At 37.3% G+C, this 17372-nt stretch overlaps 1 protein-coding gene across 2 annotated transcripts in view; it reads right to left on the bottom strand.

The window, feature by feature from the left end:
• The window catches only part of LOC115215808 (dynein heavy chain 7, axonemal-like), a 177725-nt gene that overhangs the window by 66544 nt on the left and 93809 nt on the right, over positions 1-17372 (bottom strand). For both annotated transcript variants that reach the window (XM_036506057.1, XM_029785114.2), the window contains exons 38-42: positions 15418-15573; positions 12418-12586; positions 7199-7325; positions 5060-5276; positions 1546-1862 (exon numbers count right to left, since the gene is read on the bottom strand). In XM_036506057.1, the coding sequence (XP_036361950.1) occupies positions 1546-1862; positions 5060-5276; positions 7199-7325; positions 12418-12586; positions 15418-15573 (986 nt within the window). The remainder of the gene's footprint in view (positions 1-1545; positions 1863-5059; positions 5277-7198; positions 7326-12417; positions 12587-15417; positions 15574-17372) is intronic.

The raw sequence follows: 17372 nt of genomic DNA on the forward strand, positions 1-17372 counted from the left end.
GATTATTTTATTCTTAGGTATCAAATACAATCAGTCATTTAACCTACTAAGAATAAATTTCTAGTATTTAATCTGTTTTCCCATTTTCCTGAAGAAAGCGTTACAGCATGGCTATGATGGCTGAATACAAAGTGCATTCCAGACATTTTGAGACTCGTTTAAGAGACACAGTTATAATTCCCTTTGATTGTTCTAACTTTAATACTATACAGCTAATAACCTGACCTGCCAATGTTTTTTTTTTTCCAGATTGAAGATGGCTGTAACATCACTTTGAACACACCAAACACTGCTTGTCACAGCTGACTAATTTGCAGAATGCAGTTGGGATGTTTGGAAGCTTGTTATGCAATAAAGTTTCATGTTAAACCAGGCAAAGATGTTACAGAAACTTCTGACATGCTCCAGACTACTCATGGATTAACATATATGGAGCTGAGCATCTGTTTTTCATTAGCACAAAAGGTTCAAGGATGGTAGAGAGAGAGGTTAGAGACAATGAGAGGTGTGGGAGGGAGAGGCATGTCAGAACTTTCTGAATTGGTTAAGAAAATTCACAATTGTCTGGATGAAGATTGTCTGTGTGCCTATAAAGACTATAAGTATAGTTTGGAGTTGGCGTGGCAACTGTACACAGAAATATTCATGAAGATCTGAACATGTGAAACATTTGTGCAAAGTTTGTTCTGAGGGAGCTCAATGATGAGCTGAAAGAAAGTTGTATTGGTGACAGAAGGGAGTTTGCTGAGCTCATTATCTCCAATTCAAGGGTACTTGAGTCTCTAGTGACCAATAATAAAAGCTGGAACTACTGTTGTGATCCAGAATCCAAGAAATGGAAGCATTCTGGCTCTTCGAGACCCATGAAGGCCAGGCAAAGCAAGTCAACTTGGAAGCTCGTAATGATACCATTTTTCAACAGCAACGGCATCATCTATATCTACTGGGTCCCCTCTGACCAGAAGGTCAACAAAGAGTACTTTGTGGAGATTGTGAGGGAGTTCACGAAGAGATTTCGTTACAAAAGGCCAGAGCCCTTCCATTCAGGTCAGTGGCAACTGCACTGGACAGTGCATCAGTCCACAATTCCATCCTGTTAACCAACTACTTGACAGAGATGGGTATCAAAATTGTTTTTCATCCTCCCTACAGTCCAAACCTTGCTCCTTGCAGTTTTGGTTGTTTCCCCAAGCTGAAGGAAAAACTCAGAGGCAGTAATTTTGAAGACAGTGAGAAGATGCCGGTGGCTGTGACAATGATCTGGGACACCTTCACCTTGGAGGACGTCTACAGGATCTTCACAAAGTAGCTGGAGCACTACAACAATGCATTGAAGTCAGAGGGTCCTCCTTTGAAGGACATTAGAATTTTTAACTTTGAAATTAATAAATGTCTCTCCTGTAAAGGTCTCTAAACATCTGGAATACACTTTGTAATATAAAGCACCAGTCAAATACCAGATTCATTTCTATTCCTTCAATGTATCCCAGATAAGAATGAAATTTATTGTATAAAAAAGAAGACAAGGGTGTTAACTGAACAAACCTGAAGAGAACCAGATTCATTGGTTTCTTGCTCATGTTATTGTACTCATCAAGTAAACCTTCAGTTATTTTACGCAGCAACTCTAAATCCGGTGCTTCTATATAATGCTTATTGTCATTTTTGGGGTCACTAAAGTCACAATAGATTAAGCTTCGCATATCTTCATCAGTGACATTATTATCTTCATCAGAGTCCAAATGGCTAAACAGTTCATGGAAATTAACTTCTAGCTCTTCATTACAGACACTTTGTATGCATTCATACATCCAGTTGTGATCTTCTGCGTCAACTAGACGATCATAGTATACTCTATACACCTAGAAGTGAATGGAATAAAAAGAAAGCTCAGATGGAAGTAAATTTCTTTTAACAAGACATATATTTGAAACAGTGAAAGGGATAAGGAATTTTCACCTGGTGTATACAGGGTAGGTGGAAAGTAACTGGGCATCAGAAATTGCTTATAGAATTTTTAGTATCACTGAAATCATGATGAAAACAGTTTTTAAACAAACAACACTAATGAGGATTTCTAATTTTCTTATTGCCTTATTTCTTATTTTCCAAATGGCCAGTTGCTTGACTGTTCAGGAGCGAGCTAAGATAGCAGCATGCTATGAAGTGTGGAATTCCATTGTTTGGGTACAATGATGGTAGCATGCATGGAAAGGTAAGCATGCAACACTATGCCCAGAGACAATAAAAAGTTGATATGCAAAGCTGATGACCACGGGCTCTGTAAATGATGCAAGAAATGGCTGTCCAACCACATCCCAATCAACAGTATGTGGCAACAGTGCAGGAAATGTTTAATTGCAGCCTGCAAAAATCAACACATCAAGCAGCTAATGAAAGTGAACTAACAAGACACACAATACGTATGGTGTTGCATAAAGAATTGAATTTTCATCCTTGGAAACCCCATTACGAGCAGGAGGTAAAACCTGAAGACTGTGACCACAGAAACCCAGAAGTCCAGAACTCCAAGAAGTTCAGATCTCACTCCATCTGATTTTTACCTGTGGGGTTACACAAAAGATGTGTACAAGACAAAACCTCGCACACTGGAGGACTTGGGGACATGGATTCAGGAGGTTCTCGATGATATCCCAGACAACATCCTTCATAAGGTTGTTCACTCCATCCCTGGCCATTTGAGGAAACTGGTTGATGCCACCGGTGCTTACATTGAAATATGAAGAGCTACTTTCATTTTCCCATGTAGTAAAGAACATGTATCATCTGTTTCAATAAATTTGTAAACAGAATATGGATTTTATTATTAATTTTTAATGCTTACTTACTTATCAACCTCCCTGTTGATGCAGGTATGGCTGTATGGTTAAGAAGTTTGCTTCCCAACCACACAGTTGAGGGTTCAGTACCACTGCATGGCACCAGGTCAATTGTCTTCTAATATAGCTCTGGGCCAAAGCATATAAATAACCAAGATCAGAACATTGCCCCGGAACAGGATGCCAGTCCACTGCAGGGTTACTTATTTACAGCTGAGTGGACTGGAGCAATGTGAAATGAAGTGTCTTGCTCAAGAACATAATGCATCACTTGGTCCATGTATGCAAACCATGATCTTGCAATTGTGAGTGTAACACCCTGTACACTGGGCCACACACTTTCACTTTGGTCAATGAGAACAGAAAAAAGCCCATCATATATTCCTCTCTCTCTCTCTCTCTCTCTCTCTCTCTCTCTCTCTATATATATATATATATATATATATATATATATATATATATTGGTATGTGTGTGTGTGCACGATTAAGTCAACTTGAGGGTATGAAAGAAGACTTTTGCTCAAGGTTCTGTAAAGTGGAATCAAACATGGAACCATGTCTGCAAGCTGAAAACTTACTACAGAGAAGGGGGAGAGGGGGAGGGAAGGAGAGGGAGGGAGAGGGAGGGAGAGGGAGGGGAGGGAAGGAGAGAGAGAGAGAGAGAGAGAGAGAGAAAGATAAGTGACAATAAAACTGACAAGATCATTATAGGTGAATACTTCTAAGTTTAAAACTTCCAGTGGTGGAGATCCAAGAAGGAAGGATGAGATATTGCAATGAGTGCACAAAGAAACAAGGACTTCTAAAATTCTAGAAAATGTAATCATGAATTTGGGGGAATTTTAGGAAAATAACATTAAAAGCACATGGGAAACTTGACTGGTGACTGTTGGTGCTGCCACCAACAGATGTTTTTGGAGTAAGAGAGAGAGAAGAAGGGAAGACATAGACAGATAGACAGAGAGAGAGGAGGGAGGGAAAGAGAGAGAAAGAGAGTTTACTTAGAAATAAAAGAGGTGAAGTTTCCTTTTAAGGGGAGAGAACCGTTTCAGAATTTATATTTCTTTTATGATGGAAATTTAAAATCATATAAAAAACAAAACAAAACAACAACAACAACAACAGCCACCACCACCACCACCACCACCACCATCATCATCGTTTAACGTCCGCTTCCCATGCTAGCATGGGTTGGACGGTTTGATTGAGGGCTGGCGAACCAGATGGTTGCACCAGGCTCCAGTCTTGATCTGGCTGAGTTTCTACAGCTGGATGCCCTTCCTAACGCCAACCACTCCTTGAGTGTAGAGGGTTGTACATTTTAAAATTTGGAGAACCAGAAAGAATCTGAAGTGAGTTGGCATCAAAAGGGTGGAATCTGTCTCAACCAATTTGCCTGTTGTTTGATGCAGTAGTTTTGGAAACTATAATCACTGGCAACCTCTTGTGAGAACAATGCTGGAAGAATTTCATATCGAAGTTGATAATTCCAAGGCGATAGATATCTTCAGGTTCTTAACCCTACATATGTTCATCTTAAATATTTACTCTTTATTTGTTTCAGTTATTTGACTGCAGCCATGCTGGAGCACCGCCTTTAATCGAGCAAATCGACCTCAGGACTTATTTTTTGTAAGCCTGGTACTTATTCTATCAGTCTCTTTTGCTGAACCACCAAGTTATGGGGACGTAAACCCACCAACATTGGTTGTCAAGCGATATGGGGGGACAAACACACACACACACACACACACATATACATATATAAGACGGGCTTCTTTCAGTTTCCATCTACCAAATCCACTCACAAGGCTTTGGTCGGTCCAAGGCTATAGTAGAAGACACTTGCCCAAGGTACCACGCAGTGTGACTGAACCTGGAACCATGTGGTTGGTAAGCAAGCTAGTTACCAAACGGCCACTCCTGATATCTACACTTGTTTTCATATTTTTTCGTTAGCCTTTGTTTCATACGTTCTGAGTAATCTAAACCTTTCTTTTTCTTAAGTTCCAAATTACTCAGGTGGTTGAAAAAACTTAGGGATGTGTATCATTTATAATGCATGGATGTCAGGGAAATACGCTCCATGAATCCATGAATCACATGTGTATTACACAGGACAGACAAAGGGTTAAATTGATGAACAACAAAAGCAGAATGAAGCATGAAAATGTAGGGAGAATATAATAATACTGATAATTGATGATTGAAATGTCTACCTCATGAACCCAAAGCCTCTTGACAGAGTCTGGCACTTCAGTAGTTTCAGGGACAGAGAGTAACACACCACCAATGACTCGGCTGAAATCTCTCAAATTGAATAAATAATGAGATTTAGTTGGTGTGGGAAGTAGGTTCACCATGGCTTCTTTGTAAACTCTAAGAGTGGCCAAAACTATTTGATCCACACATGGCTTGAAATCTTCACTGAAATTACTGCAAAAACAAAAAAGAATTAATTGATTAATTATTTAAGCATACAAATGACAGTTGAAGGCCCTTTCATCTTATCCTATATATATTTTCTTGTTGGCGTATATTAATTTCTAATATAGTCTAAATAAGCATAGGTGAAGGCACATGGCCTAGAGGTTAGGGTGTTTCACATGATTACAACATCACTCATTGGTAGTGCATTGTGTTCTTGAGCAAAACACTTCATTTCATTTTGTTCCAATTCACTCAGCAGTAAATAAGTAACTCTGTGACAGACTGGTGTTCCATTCAGCGGGGATTGTTGCATTCTCAGTCACTTATATGCAATAGAAACCAGCTGTATGTGTCCTAAGACTAAAGACAGTAATGTCGAGGGGTTGATAATGAGGACAATAAGCATAAGCATCGTGTTAGGAGGAAATAAAACTAGCAGAGTTATGGCCATTGCCAAGCACACAACATGACGATGCCTACAAGAATAGCTATTGTAAGGTTTGATAACATAACCATGTGGTCAGTCGTAGAACTGTTCTAACAAATATTCTTTTCTACTCTAGGCACAACGCCTGAAAATTTGGGGGAGGAGGCCAGTCGATTAGATCAATCTCAGTATGCACAGGTACTTAATTTATCAACCCCAAAAGGATGAAAGGCAAAGTCGACTGTGGCAGAATTTGAATTCAGAACGTAAAGTTCTACCAAGGTCGACTTTGCCTTTCATCCTTTCTACTGTGTCTAATAAAAGACACTACTTCATTTGAGAAACATAATCATGCTTGCCAAGGTAATCATGGTCACAGCATCACATGCATGACCTAAACATGTCCAGAATTATTGTCATAGTAACCATAGATCAGAGTCATTCTCATCACCTTCTTGTTTGAACATCATTTAAATTTCAGACTTCTCTCCCTTGCCTCTTTTGAAAAGAACTATCACTGATACTGATAACTTCCCTTCTCATTAAGGTTATAGTTTCAATTGATATAAATCCTTTTTTATTAACTGCTTTTCAGTATGTTAGCCCACACTTAACTTTATGATATTATGCAGAAGGCACCTCTGGAAATTTTCCACTATATTAGATTGAATTTGCTATGTTATCTTAAAGTTAAATACAAGAATTTGAGGATACTGGTGATGGTCTGTAATCAGAAAATCAGATTAGAATTATTCTTAATTGTGGACAGGTGCAGGCCTGACTCTGTGGCTAAAAAGTTCACTTCCCAATCACATGGTTTCAGGTTTAGTCCCACTGTGTGAACCAAGCGTCTTCTGCTACAGCCCCAGACTGACAAAAGCTTTGAGTGGATTTAGTAGACTACTATGTACAAAAGACGTGTGCATCCTTTCCATTTCCTAATCTCCACTCACAAGACAATGACAGAAGATACTTGACCAATTGCCATGCAGTGAGATCAAAGATAGAACCATGTGATTGCAAAACAAGCTTCTTACTTACAAAACCATGTCCATCTCTGTCAGGAGAAGGAAATTCTAATGATTCAGGTGAGGAGAAAGATGTACTCGAGAGGTACATAGTCATTGATAAAGTCACAGACTGTGAGGAAATGACTTTGGCAGGCTAACTGATTAACCAGTTGATCAAGTAATTAATTACTTAATTGATTAGTAGTAAAAATGAAGAGAAGAATAACCAGTGTATGTGCTTTTCTTGGCAGTATAAATCTCCCAAAGCACAACAATTTCAGGTATTCTGAATCTATTGCCAGATTTCTCATCACTACCTAGCCCCACTATAGTGCTGTTTCTTGCTGCCATATCCCATAAGTCCTAGTTTCTTTCTTCATTTGTTTCCCCCAACAACTTGTCTTAAAACCCAGCAAGATTGTCAAGGACAATGCCTTTCCCCATCTCCAGAAAAGAACTATATTGAACTTCACATGTTACGAAAATCTTACTTTGTGGTAAAATGCCAATCCACAATTCTTGTAAAGATCATGCACATTGTCTCATCACTGAACTCATTAATTGTTATGGTATTGAAATGACGAAGAAATCGTGGTGTTACTGGGTTCCGTCCACCACCTATAAAATGAAAAGAAAATGGAGAAGAAAAGATAAAAGGTTTAAATTATATATATGTATTTATAATTATATATATATATTTATAATTATATTTTGTTGTGTCTGGGGAGAGTCACCGGTAAAATTTCCACTTTTTTCTTGTTTATTTTCCTAAAATTTTTGTTGCATCTTGCAAACTTTTCAATAGCATTGAGTCAAAACTATTGAAAAGGTTGCAAGACGCAACGAAAATTTTAGGAAAATAAACATAAGAAAAATGTGGAAATTTTACAGGTGAGTGTGTTATATTATAAGGCATAAAAATAAAATGACTCTCCCCAGACACAACGGAATATGCTTCAACACACGAACTCATATAAAGAATCTTGCAAACCAAATCCCAAAACGAAATATTTATAATTATATATATATATATTTATGAAATGATAAGAATTGCTCTCTGGATGTTGGGCTTTACAGAGGAAATGACAATGGACCAAGACGTCTGGCGAAGTGAGGGTCTTGAGAAGACCCACCCACATCAGTGAAACTGAGTTCTAGAAGCACTGTGTGCCCCACCCACACTTAACAAGAAAACTTCTCACACACCCTACCACAACAAACCAAACTATATCTCCACCACATCTCTTCTCTTCCTTGCATCTCCACTTCATGCACTATGCTTACCTTCCACTCCCCAATCCTGTCCTCTTGGCTCTGTCTCACTGTATCACATCATTATTATCTGCTAGCCCCACCGACCTGTGTGTTCAACCCACAAATAAGAAAACTTTCCACATACCATACCCCAACAAACAAATCTACATCTCTTCTCTTCCTCACACTTCCTCCTTCATACAGTACGCCTACCTCTCACTCCACAATCCTGTTCTCACAGCCCTGTTTCTCTGTATCATTGCTACCCGGCACAACACACACACACACGCACACCCCACTCCTATATATACCTAGGTTTTCACCACTCCCTTCCCTACCCCTCCACACTCTCTAATCCTGTTCCTTTCGCAATATGCTGCCACTATTACAACCTTTGAACCTCAAGGGTACACCCTGGCTCTTGCCACCATCTATAACTCTCTCTTCCTTTAACCATCCCATTTATATTCTGATTCCTAACCCTGTCCCTTGTGAGTATGCCCAGCACTTTGCCAACATCTCTATCCCGCTTTCTCCCACTCTCTCTCAGGTTGGGAAACTATGTATCTCCTGTTTCTGTCTTCATTCTCTCTCTCTCTCTTTCTTTCTCTCTCTCTCTCTCTCTCTTTCTCTCTCTGCTTCTCTCTCTCCCTCTGGCTGAGTAACCATGTACCTCCCTTACAGTAAGACACCTGTTTCTTTCTCTCTGTCTTTCTATAGCCTTTCATCACCTGACACAAGGTCACCTCCTCCAATACCCCCTCCCCTCACAAATGATTTTTGTCTTGCAAGTTACTTGGTGACCCGGTCAGTGCAGGTTCCACTTAAAAAGCATCCAACCCACATTGAAAAGTGGTTGGTGTTTAGAAGGGCATCCAGCTGTAAAAACCTTGCCAAAACTGACCTCACTGGTGCTTGTGCCACACAAAAGCACTAAGTCCACTCTGCTGAGTGGTTGGTGTTAGGAAGGGCAACCAGCAGTAAAAATCCCACCAAAACAGTTACAGAAGTTTGGTGCAGGCTTCTGCCTGGCTAGCTCCTGACAAACTGTCCGACCTATGCCAGCATGGAAGGCAGACGTTAAACAATGATGATGATACAATAAACATTTTTATTCTTTTATTTGTTTCAGTCATTTGACTGCAGCCATGCTGGAGCACCACCTTTAGTTGAACAAATCGACCCCAGGACTTTTCTTTGTAAGCCTAGTACTTATTTTATTGGTCTCTTTTTGCTGAACTGCTAAGTTACAGGGGACATAAACACACCACCATTGGTTGTCAAGCGATGTTGGGAGGGGGGGCAAACGCAGACACACACACATACATACATACATACATACATACATACATGTATGTATATATATGACAGGCTTCTTTCAGTTTCCATCTACCAAGTCCACTCACAAGGCTTTGGTCAGCCCGAGGCTATAGTTGAAGACACTTGCCCAAGGTGCCACGCAGTGGGACTGAACCCAGATCCCTGTTGTTGGTAAGCAAGCTACACAGTTTTTAAGTTCAATTATAAAAACAATTTTACATTAATTTGAAGGCTTACTTGGTACTTTTGTAGAGTACAAATTTATTATTCTTTACGATGGATAGTATTGACAGTGATTGTGCAGCTTTGGCTAGCTAAGCCACTGTAAGCAGTCCAGTGATGGCTTAAGTGGGTGAAACTTCGAAGTCACTGTCAATAGGATTCTTATTAAAAGAATAATGTCAGAAACGTAGCAAGGAAATAAGATAGGAATATTTTTTTTTCTTTTACTTTGGCCTATAACTACTAATCGAGGAGGAGGAGGAGGAGGAGGAAGAGGAGGAGATATTCAGGATTGAATAGATTCTCAACATATTAATGGTACTTATTTATTTAATAATGCCAAAGAATAAAAGACCAAAAACAATATCCCAAAACAACAATAAAGAGAAAAATAAAACAAAAGAAAAACTAGGACAAAAAGAAAGAAAGAAAGAAAGAAAGAAAGAAAGAAAGAAAGAGGAGCAGAGATAAACAATGAGAGAAAAATGCTACTCCATTGTTGTGAAAATATATTTATTATTATGACCTATGAATAACAACAAAGTAAATTAAAGAAAACAAATAAATAAGAACGTTGACAGATATTCATGTAAATAATCTATTTACTCTTTGTTAGCTTTTATCTGATCAAAATACGCAGCCTTTTTGTTTCAACAAATTTAGAAAATAAAGAAGACTTTGGTAAAATAACTTTGTCATCATTGAGTTGGTGTTTGGAGAATAAATTAACAAGAAAATTTCAGGGGAAAACTTTTTAGGATCACTTTGAAGCAAGAAGCTAATATCAGAAATTTAGGGGCAACCTCAGGGAGACTTCTTTTTCTTTTCTTCCTCTTCTCATTCTCCTTTTTCTTCTTTTTCTCATTCTCCTTCTTCTTCTTCTTCTTCTTCGTCAATTCTCCTTCTTTTTCTTCTTCTTCTCATTCTCCTTCCTTTTCTTCTCCTTCTTCTTCATCTCATTCTCCTTCTTTTTCTTTTTCTTCTACTTCTCATTCTCCTTTTTCTTCTTCTTCATCTCATTCTCCTTCTTCTTCTTCCCCTTCCTCCCTCTCTTTCCTCTCTCATCTTCTTTCCTTTCTTCTCCTGCATCTTTTTCTCCTCATTCTTTCCCTCCTCCTCCTCCTCCTCCTTCAACCAGATGTATATGTGATACATCACACAATGCCGCACCAGGAATCCCAATCCCCCCATCTGCTTTGGTAGATCCTCCGTTTCATGCTGTGTCTGTCTATCAATAACAGTAACGTAGCTGAGTGTTCTTCGCCCTCTATTAGGTATTTGGAAGTTTCTAAACTTTAACCTCCAATATGGCTTGTCATTGAGCACAAAGGCAGTGGCCATTGCCTTGCGCAATAAACAGAGATGAGTGGAATGTGTCCATAAATCTCCTCTTTGGTCTTGTGACTCATACCAAAAGATGCTTTGAGCCTGGACTATATGCTACATAACAGACATCATCATGTGCTACATACAAAACAGTTAAAATTTTCAGTTATAAACATTAAATTGGATTAAATTAAGCACTTTATAAATAGCAATCCAAAACAGACAAAAAGTATGCAAAACCACTTGTAAAACTTGGACTAGGTACAGGAGTAGCTGTGTGGTAAGTAGCTTGCTTACCAACCACATGTTTCCTGGTTCAGTCCCACTGCATGGCACCTTGGGCAAGTGTCTTCTATTATAGCCTCGGGCCAACCAAGCCTTGTGAGTGGATTTGGTAGACGGAAACTGAAAGAAGCCAGTCGTATATATATATATATATATATATATATATATATATATATATATATATATATATATATATATATATATGTATATGTGTATGTGTGTATGTGAGTGAGTGAGTGTGTGTGTGTATGTTTGTGTGTCTGTGTCTGTCCCCCCATTGCTTGACAACCGATGTTGGTGTGTTTACCTCCCCGTAACTCAGCAGTTCAGCAAAAGAGACCGATAAAGTAAGTACTAGGTTTGCAAAGAATAAGTCCTGGGGTCAATTTGTTCGACTAAAGGTGCATGGCCACAGTCAAATGACTGAAACAGATAAAAGAATAAAAGAATATGCATCTGAAATAATCTAGATGACCATGCTAATCCTTGCAACATATCAACCAGATACACCTTTCCTACCCAACATAGCAACTAAAAAGTGTCAGTACACCAACTCCAGCATTCACCTCTATCTTCACTGACAAAAAGGGTCTCTGATATTTTGAAATGCTAAACTCTGGGCTGTATAAAGACCATAGAATGTTTTACAAAGTTGTCATGCCTAAAATTCTCAATGTTACTCTCAGGCTGACAAAAGCCTTGTGAGTAGATTTGGTAAACGGAAACTGAAAGAAGCCTGGCATGTGTGTGTGTGTGTGCATGCACACATGTATGAGTGTTTGTGCGTGTGTCTGTCTGTCTGTGTTTGTCTCCACCACTGCTTGAGAACCGGTATTAGCTTGCTTACATGTCCATAGCTTAGCAGTTCAGCAAAACAGACCAATAGAATAACCACCAGATCTTAAAAAAACAGGTCCTGGAGTTGATTCATTCAACTAAAAAAATTCCTCGAGATGGTGCCACAGCATGGCCACAGTCTAATGACTTGAACAAGTAAAAGATAAAAGCTAAAAAAAGTATAGTAATATTAATAACGCATAATAAAGTGAGAATAGTTAAGAATTTCAATTATAAACAATAAATTAAATTGAAGTAGATTCCTTATAAACACAAACATTTGTATTTACAAAGCATCTAATCTAATTTAATATTTATATCTATAATAATTTATATCAATAAAACGATTTTGATAGAATTTCCAGTTCAACAGACCTAATCCTATTTTCTGGAAGACGTGATATATCTGCAATCATTCATACAAAAATGGAAAAAAACTGATGCTTTAAATTTTTCCTTCATTTACCTGGTGGTCCCATTGCTGCCATGATTTGAATGTCCACAAGCCTCAGTGCTGAGACATCTTTCAGATCATACCATTGCCAGTGATCTAACCACTGGCGAAGCAGCTCAATAGGAGGTTGGGCACCATATGTCTCTTTCATTGGCATGTTTAAATCATCAATGAAAATAATCTGCAAAGAAAATAAGAGATTCCTTATTATTATCATTATTATTATTATTATTATTATTATTATGATTATCATTATTATTATTATTGAGGTAGCAAGCAGGCAGAATCATTAGCACACTGGATAAAATGCTTAGCAGCATTTTGCCTGTCTATATATTCAGAGTTCAAATTCTCCTGTGGTCGACTTTGCTTTCATCCTTTTTGGGGGTCACTGAAATACGAACACACACACATAGATACATACATACATATATACATACACAATGTGCTTCTTTCGGTTTCTGTCAACAAATTCAACTCACAAGGCTTTGGTCAAACTAAGAACATGATTGGAAAGGACTAGCAATTTCAATGACTTCCAAGAACTGGCCGATTTGTCTGTTAAACATCCATTTAAATATATATGTATATATATATATATATGGAGGGTATATATATGGTGGATAGCTTCTATACTAGAAAAAACAATACAAAAAATAAACAAAACTGTGATAATATCTGGCTTGTAATCCCCTACACCATGCACCTCAAATCAAATGTAGTTTGCTCATTAATAAAAATCATAGATAAACACCTAAACATTAAGAATAAATATGCAGAATTATTTAGGAATAAAATTAGAGTAGGCCACAGCCTGACCAATAACTTAGCTACAATCATAGCCTCAGTAAATAATAAAAAAACTAGACAAATTCTATGAAACTAGAAAGATTGTGACCAATAAAAATAATAACCAACCAACTAATAGAATTAAACACACCACTAACGTAGCACCTCCTACAAACTTAGATATAGACCTGAACACTATTAGCCCCCTACAACATAACACGAATACAGATATGCCTAACAATTTATGTGGCTGCAGGGATAGAACAAAGTGCCTTTTCTCAAATAAAAGCAAATAATGTAGCTTACCAATGTGACGGGCACACAAATAGCCAGATAAAATCATACATAAGCGCCACTAAAAACCAAATGATTCTTAGATATAACACACACCAATCTAACTTCAGAAATAGGAGTAAGGCTAACTCAACAGGGCTCAGTAGACATATTTGGGAACTTAAGGATAAAAAAATAGATTATAGATTAAACTGGTGTATACTCGCAAAAACAACCTCATACAACACTGCCAATAGATGCTGTGATCTCTGTTTGTCAGAACGCCTAGCTATCCTAACGGCTAAACAATCCCTCATCAATAGGAAATTTGAGAACAACTTTTTTTGTCTTCATGTAGGCCTCTGTGTCTTTTCAAAGTATTGGTAAAATAGTAGGACACTCTACAAATCTCACACTAGCATATTCATCTATACAAGTCTAATTAACTGGGAACCACCTTAAACACTTACACATAACCAGTCACCCACCAACCCCACTCGACCTCCACATTCCATAATAATTTACTTTGCACCTACATAGGGCCCCTTTTATCACTATGGACTTCCTAAACTTTAGCCATAATATAACTTTAAACCACCCTCCCTAGTGTAAATAATCCAGTTTGAGTTAGCTCCCTTCTCACCTTAAGTTAGAGTTATCCCCCTTCACTTACACCACTAGTGACTAAAACTCACTGCTGATTAAAACCAATTTAATACACATGTGCAAAAGATGTGCTCAGTCAAACTCAGGATTCCACACCAAAATAATATACACCCCACTCTAATTGCCAAACGGAACCATACACTAACCAATCTACTACAATGAAATACACTCCCCAGTGAAAGAATCAACTTAAGAACATATTGGAAGCACTCCGTCGGTTACGACGACGAGAGTTCCGGTTGATCCGATCAACGGAACAGCCTGCTCGTGAAATTAACGTGTAAGTGGCTGAGCACGCCACAGACACGTGCACCCTTAACGTAGTTCTCGGGGATATTCAGCGTGACACAGAGAGTGACAAGGCCGGCCCTTTGAAATACAGGTACAACAGAAATAGGAAGTAAGAGTGAGAGAAAGTTGTGGTGAAAGAGTACAGCAGGGGTCACCACCACCCCCTGCCGGAGCCTCGTGGAGCATTAGGTGTTTTCGCTCAATAAACACTCACAACGCCTGGTCTGGGAATCGAAACCGCGATTAAGAACATAATATAATGTAAGACTAACAAATTTTGACTCTATTACCATTATGAAATGTATCAATCTATTTTTCGCATTCTGAAGATATTTACTAAAACTAGTAAATTGAAACGATTGTAAATGCTACCTTCTTCTTTGTTAACTAATTAAATTAAAGACATACCAGTGAAAACGACAAGTTTCCCCTTGCTATTTACATCAGTTTTCTTATATATATACATGCATATATATATATATATATATATATATATATATATATATATATATATATATATATATATATATATATATATAATAGTAGGGAATATAATTCAAAACTTACAAGGAAAAATTCAATTTAGCAATTCTAAATCAAATTTCATAAAATATAGGTATATAATTTAAGGAAAAACCTCTATTATAGTGTGTGTGTGTGCATGTATATATATATATATATAATATATATATATATATATGTATGTATATATACCATGGTCTTGTTTCAGTTTCTTTCATATACACATATGTATGTGTGTATGTCATTATGTATGTATTTATCCCCCACCAAGGCTTGACAACCAGTGTTAGTTTGTGTATGTCCCTATGACTTAGTGGTTTGGCAAAAGAGACTGAGAGAATAAGTACCAGGCTTAAAAAAAAAAGTACTGGGGTCAATTCATTTGATTAAAAATCCTTCAAAGTGGTGCCCCAGCATGGCTGCAGTCCGATGACTGAAACAAGTAAGACATAAAAGAGACATGATACATACCATTTTTTTGCCAAGCTGAGGACCAAAGACACCTTTTCTTCTTTTATCTAATTTGGACATAATCATGTTCTGTGTTTGGTTAGCCGTTGTCTGAGCGGAAAAGTTGATGATATTTGGTTTGTAGACATTTTTATCCAATGTCTTGAGTAAGAAATTCTGGAAGATATTGACAAAAAAGTGTCTTACCTTAGGAACAACATTAAGGTTAGGTATCTCAGCCTTTTCTTTGTAAAAGTTAATAAACATGTACTCTATTAAAAAGTGTTGAGCAAGCCTTCAGTCTGATGTTAAACAGTATTTACATATAACTTGATATAAAATCATTTACATATATATATACATATACACACATGTGTACATATTCACACAAACACACTTCTTTTATAGGCTGGATGGCTGGAAGTATAAAATTTCTAAGTTTCAATCCAGTTTAGAGATATAACTAAATTACTTGCTGTTTTGTCCTCCTAGTCAACTCTGGTGAAATGACCCTCTGAAGGAACTCTAGCCATGAACATCTAGTCTGCTTAGGGGTATCTAGGACTATTTTATCTAAATGTGCCCTTTCTGTTTTAAGGGAAAGTATTGGTTGCTATTTCTATTAGGTCCATCCATCAAAATAAGGTTTAGTCACTTATCTGATTAACACATTAAGAAACAAAGCTAAGTGCTGGCTTGTCTGATATGACCACAAAAGAATGGTGATAATTATGACAATAAATGGCAAACTCATGAGTTTACAGTTCAGAAGATCATCACTGACTTAATGTCCACTTTCAATGCTAGCATGGGTCAGATGGAATTTGTCAGGGCAGATCTTTTATAGCTGAATGCTTTTCCTCTTGTCAATTCTAACCTGTTTGTAAGTGCAGTGATGTTTCCCTTTATCCAGACATATTTTCATGGAAGAGACTAGAAATTAATGATACTGCTTGCATGACAATGGAACTACCTTGCAACTATTGCATGATGGCCAGGCATGGATACACTCACACACGCACATGCACGTGCACATATATATATATATATATATATTTATAAAATGGAATTTTTCCAACTTCTATCCACCAAATCCACTCATAAGGCTTTGATTGGCCTGGGGTTATAGTAAAAGGCCACACAGTGGATGGCTCTTTGAAAGTATGTGGTTGGAAAGTGACCATCTTAACACACATAGTTATGCTTGTGCCTATTAAACGATGCCTGGACCTTTATGATTCAATGATTTCACTTAGTAACGGTAAGTCATCATACACAAGAAAATACGCTCAATTCTTGTTTGCAGCTTATGAATGGAACATGGAAACTAAAAGAAGCCTGTCACATAACCTGTCATGTGTGTGTGTGTGTGTGTGTGTGTGTGTGTATGCACTTACATGTCTTCAAAGACATGCTCTGCTAGAGGAAATGACATGGCAATCATTTTCCCTATCAACATGTTGTCTTCTGGTTTTGCATCATCAAAGACATGCAGAAACTAAAATCCCTTGTTTGAAAAACCAGTCAAGGTTAGTGACAAGAAGGACATCTGGCTGTATAAGAAAACCTCAAAAATATGTACATCTAACTCATACTAGCATAGAAAAAACAAATGTAAAAACAAATGAAATGAATAAACAACAATTTTCTTTCAATGATATCAGAGTTCAATCATTAAAAACAGGACAGAGAACTGGAAAACAAAAAATGGAGAATTTTGGATATTTTTACCAAATAAAAATGGGAAATTTAAAATGCTTAAAATATATATAATTTTGTTGCACTGCATAAATCATAAATGCATTATTATTCATTAATATTGTTCATTAGTCTTTTTGTTTTTGTATTTTAGCTTTAATCAGATTTGTTTGTTTTTATGATCTTGTTATTAGAATTCCCTCTCATTTCTGAACTAATAAAAAATATGATAAAAGGTTTTAAAATGTAAAGTTTAATTTACAGATGATGAAAAAGGC

The sequence above is a fragment of the Octopus sinensis genome, linkage group LG9, assembly GCF_006345805.1.
Source record: "Octopus sinensis linkage group LG9, ASM634580v1, whole genome shotgun sequence".
NCBI classification, from domain to species: domain Eukaryota; kingdom Metazoa; phylum Mollusca; class Cephalopoda; order Octopoda; family Octopodidae; genus Octopus; species Octopus sinensis.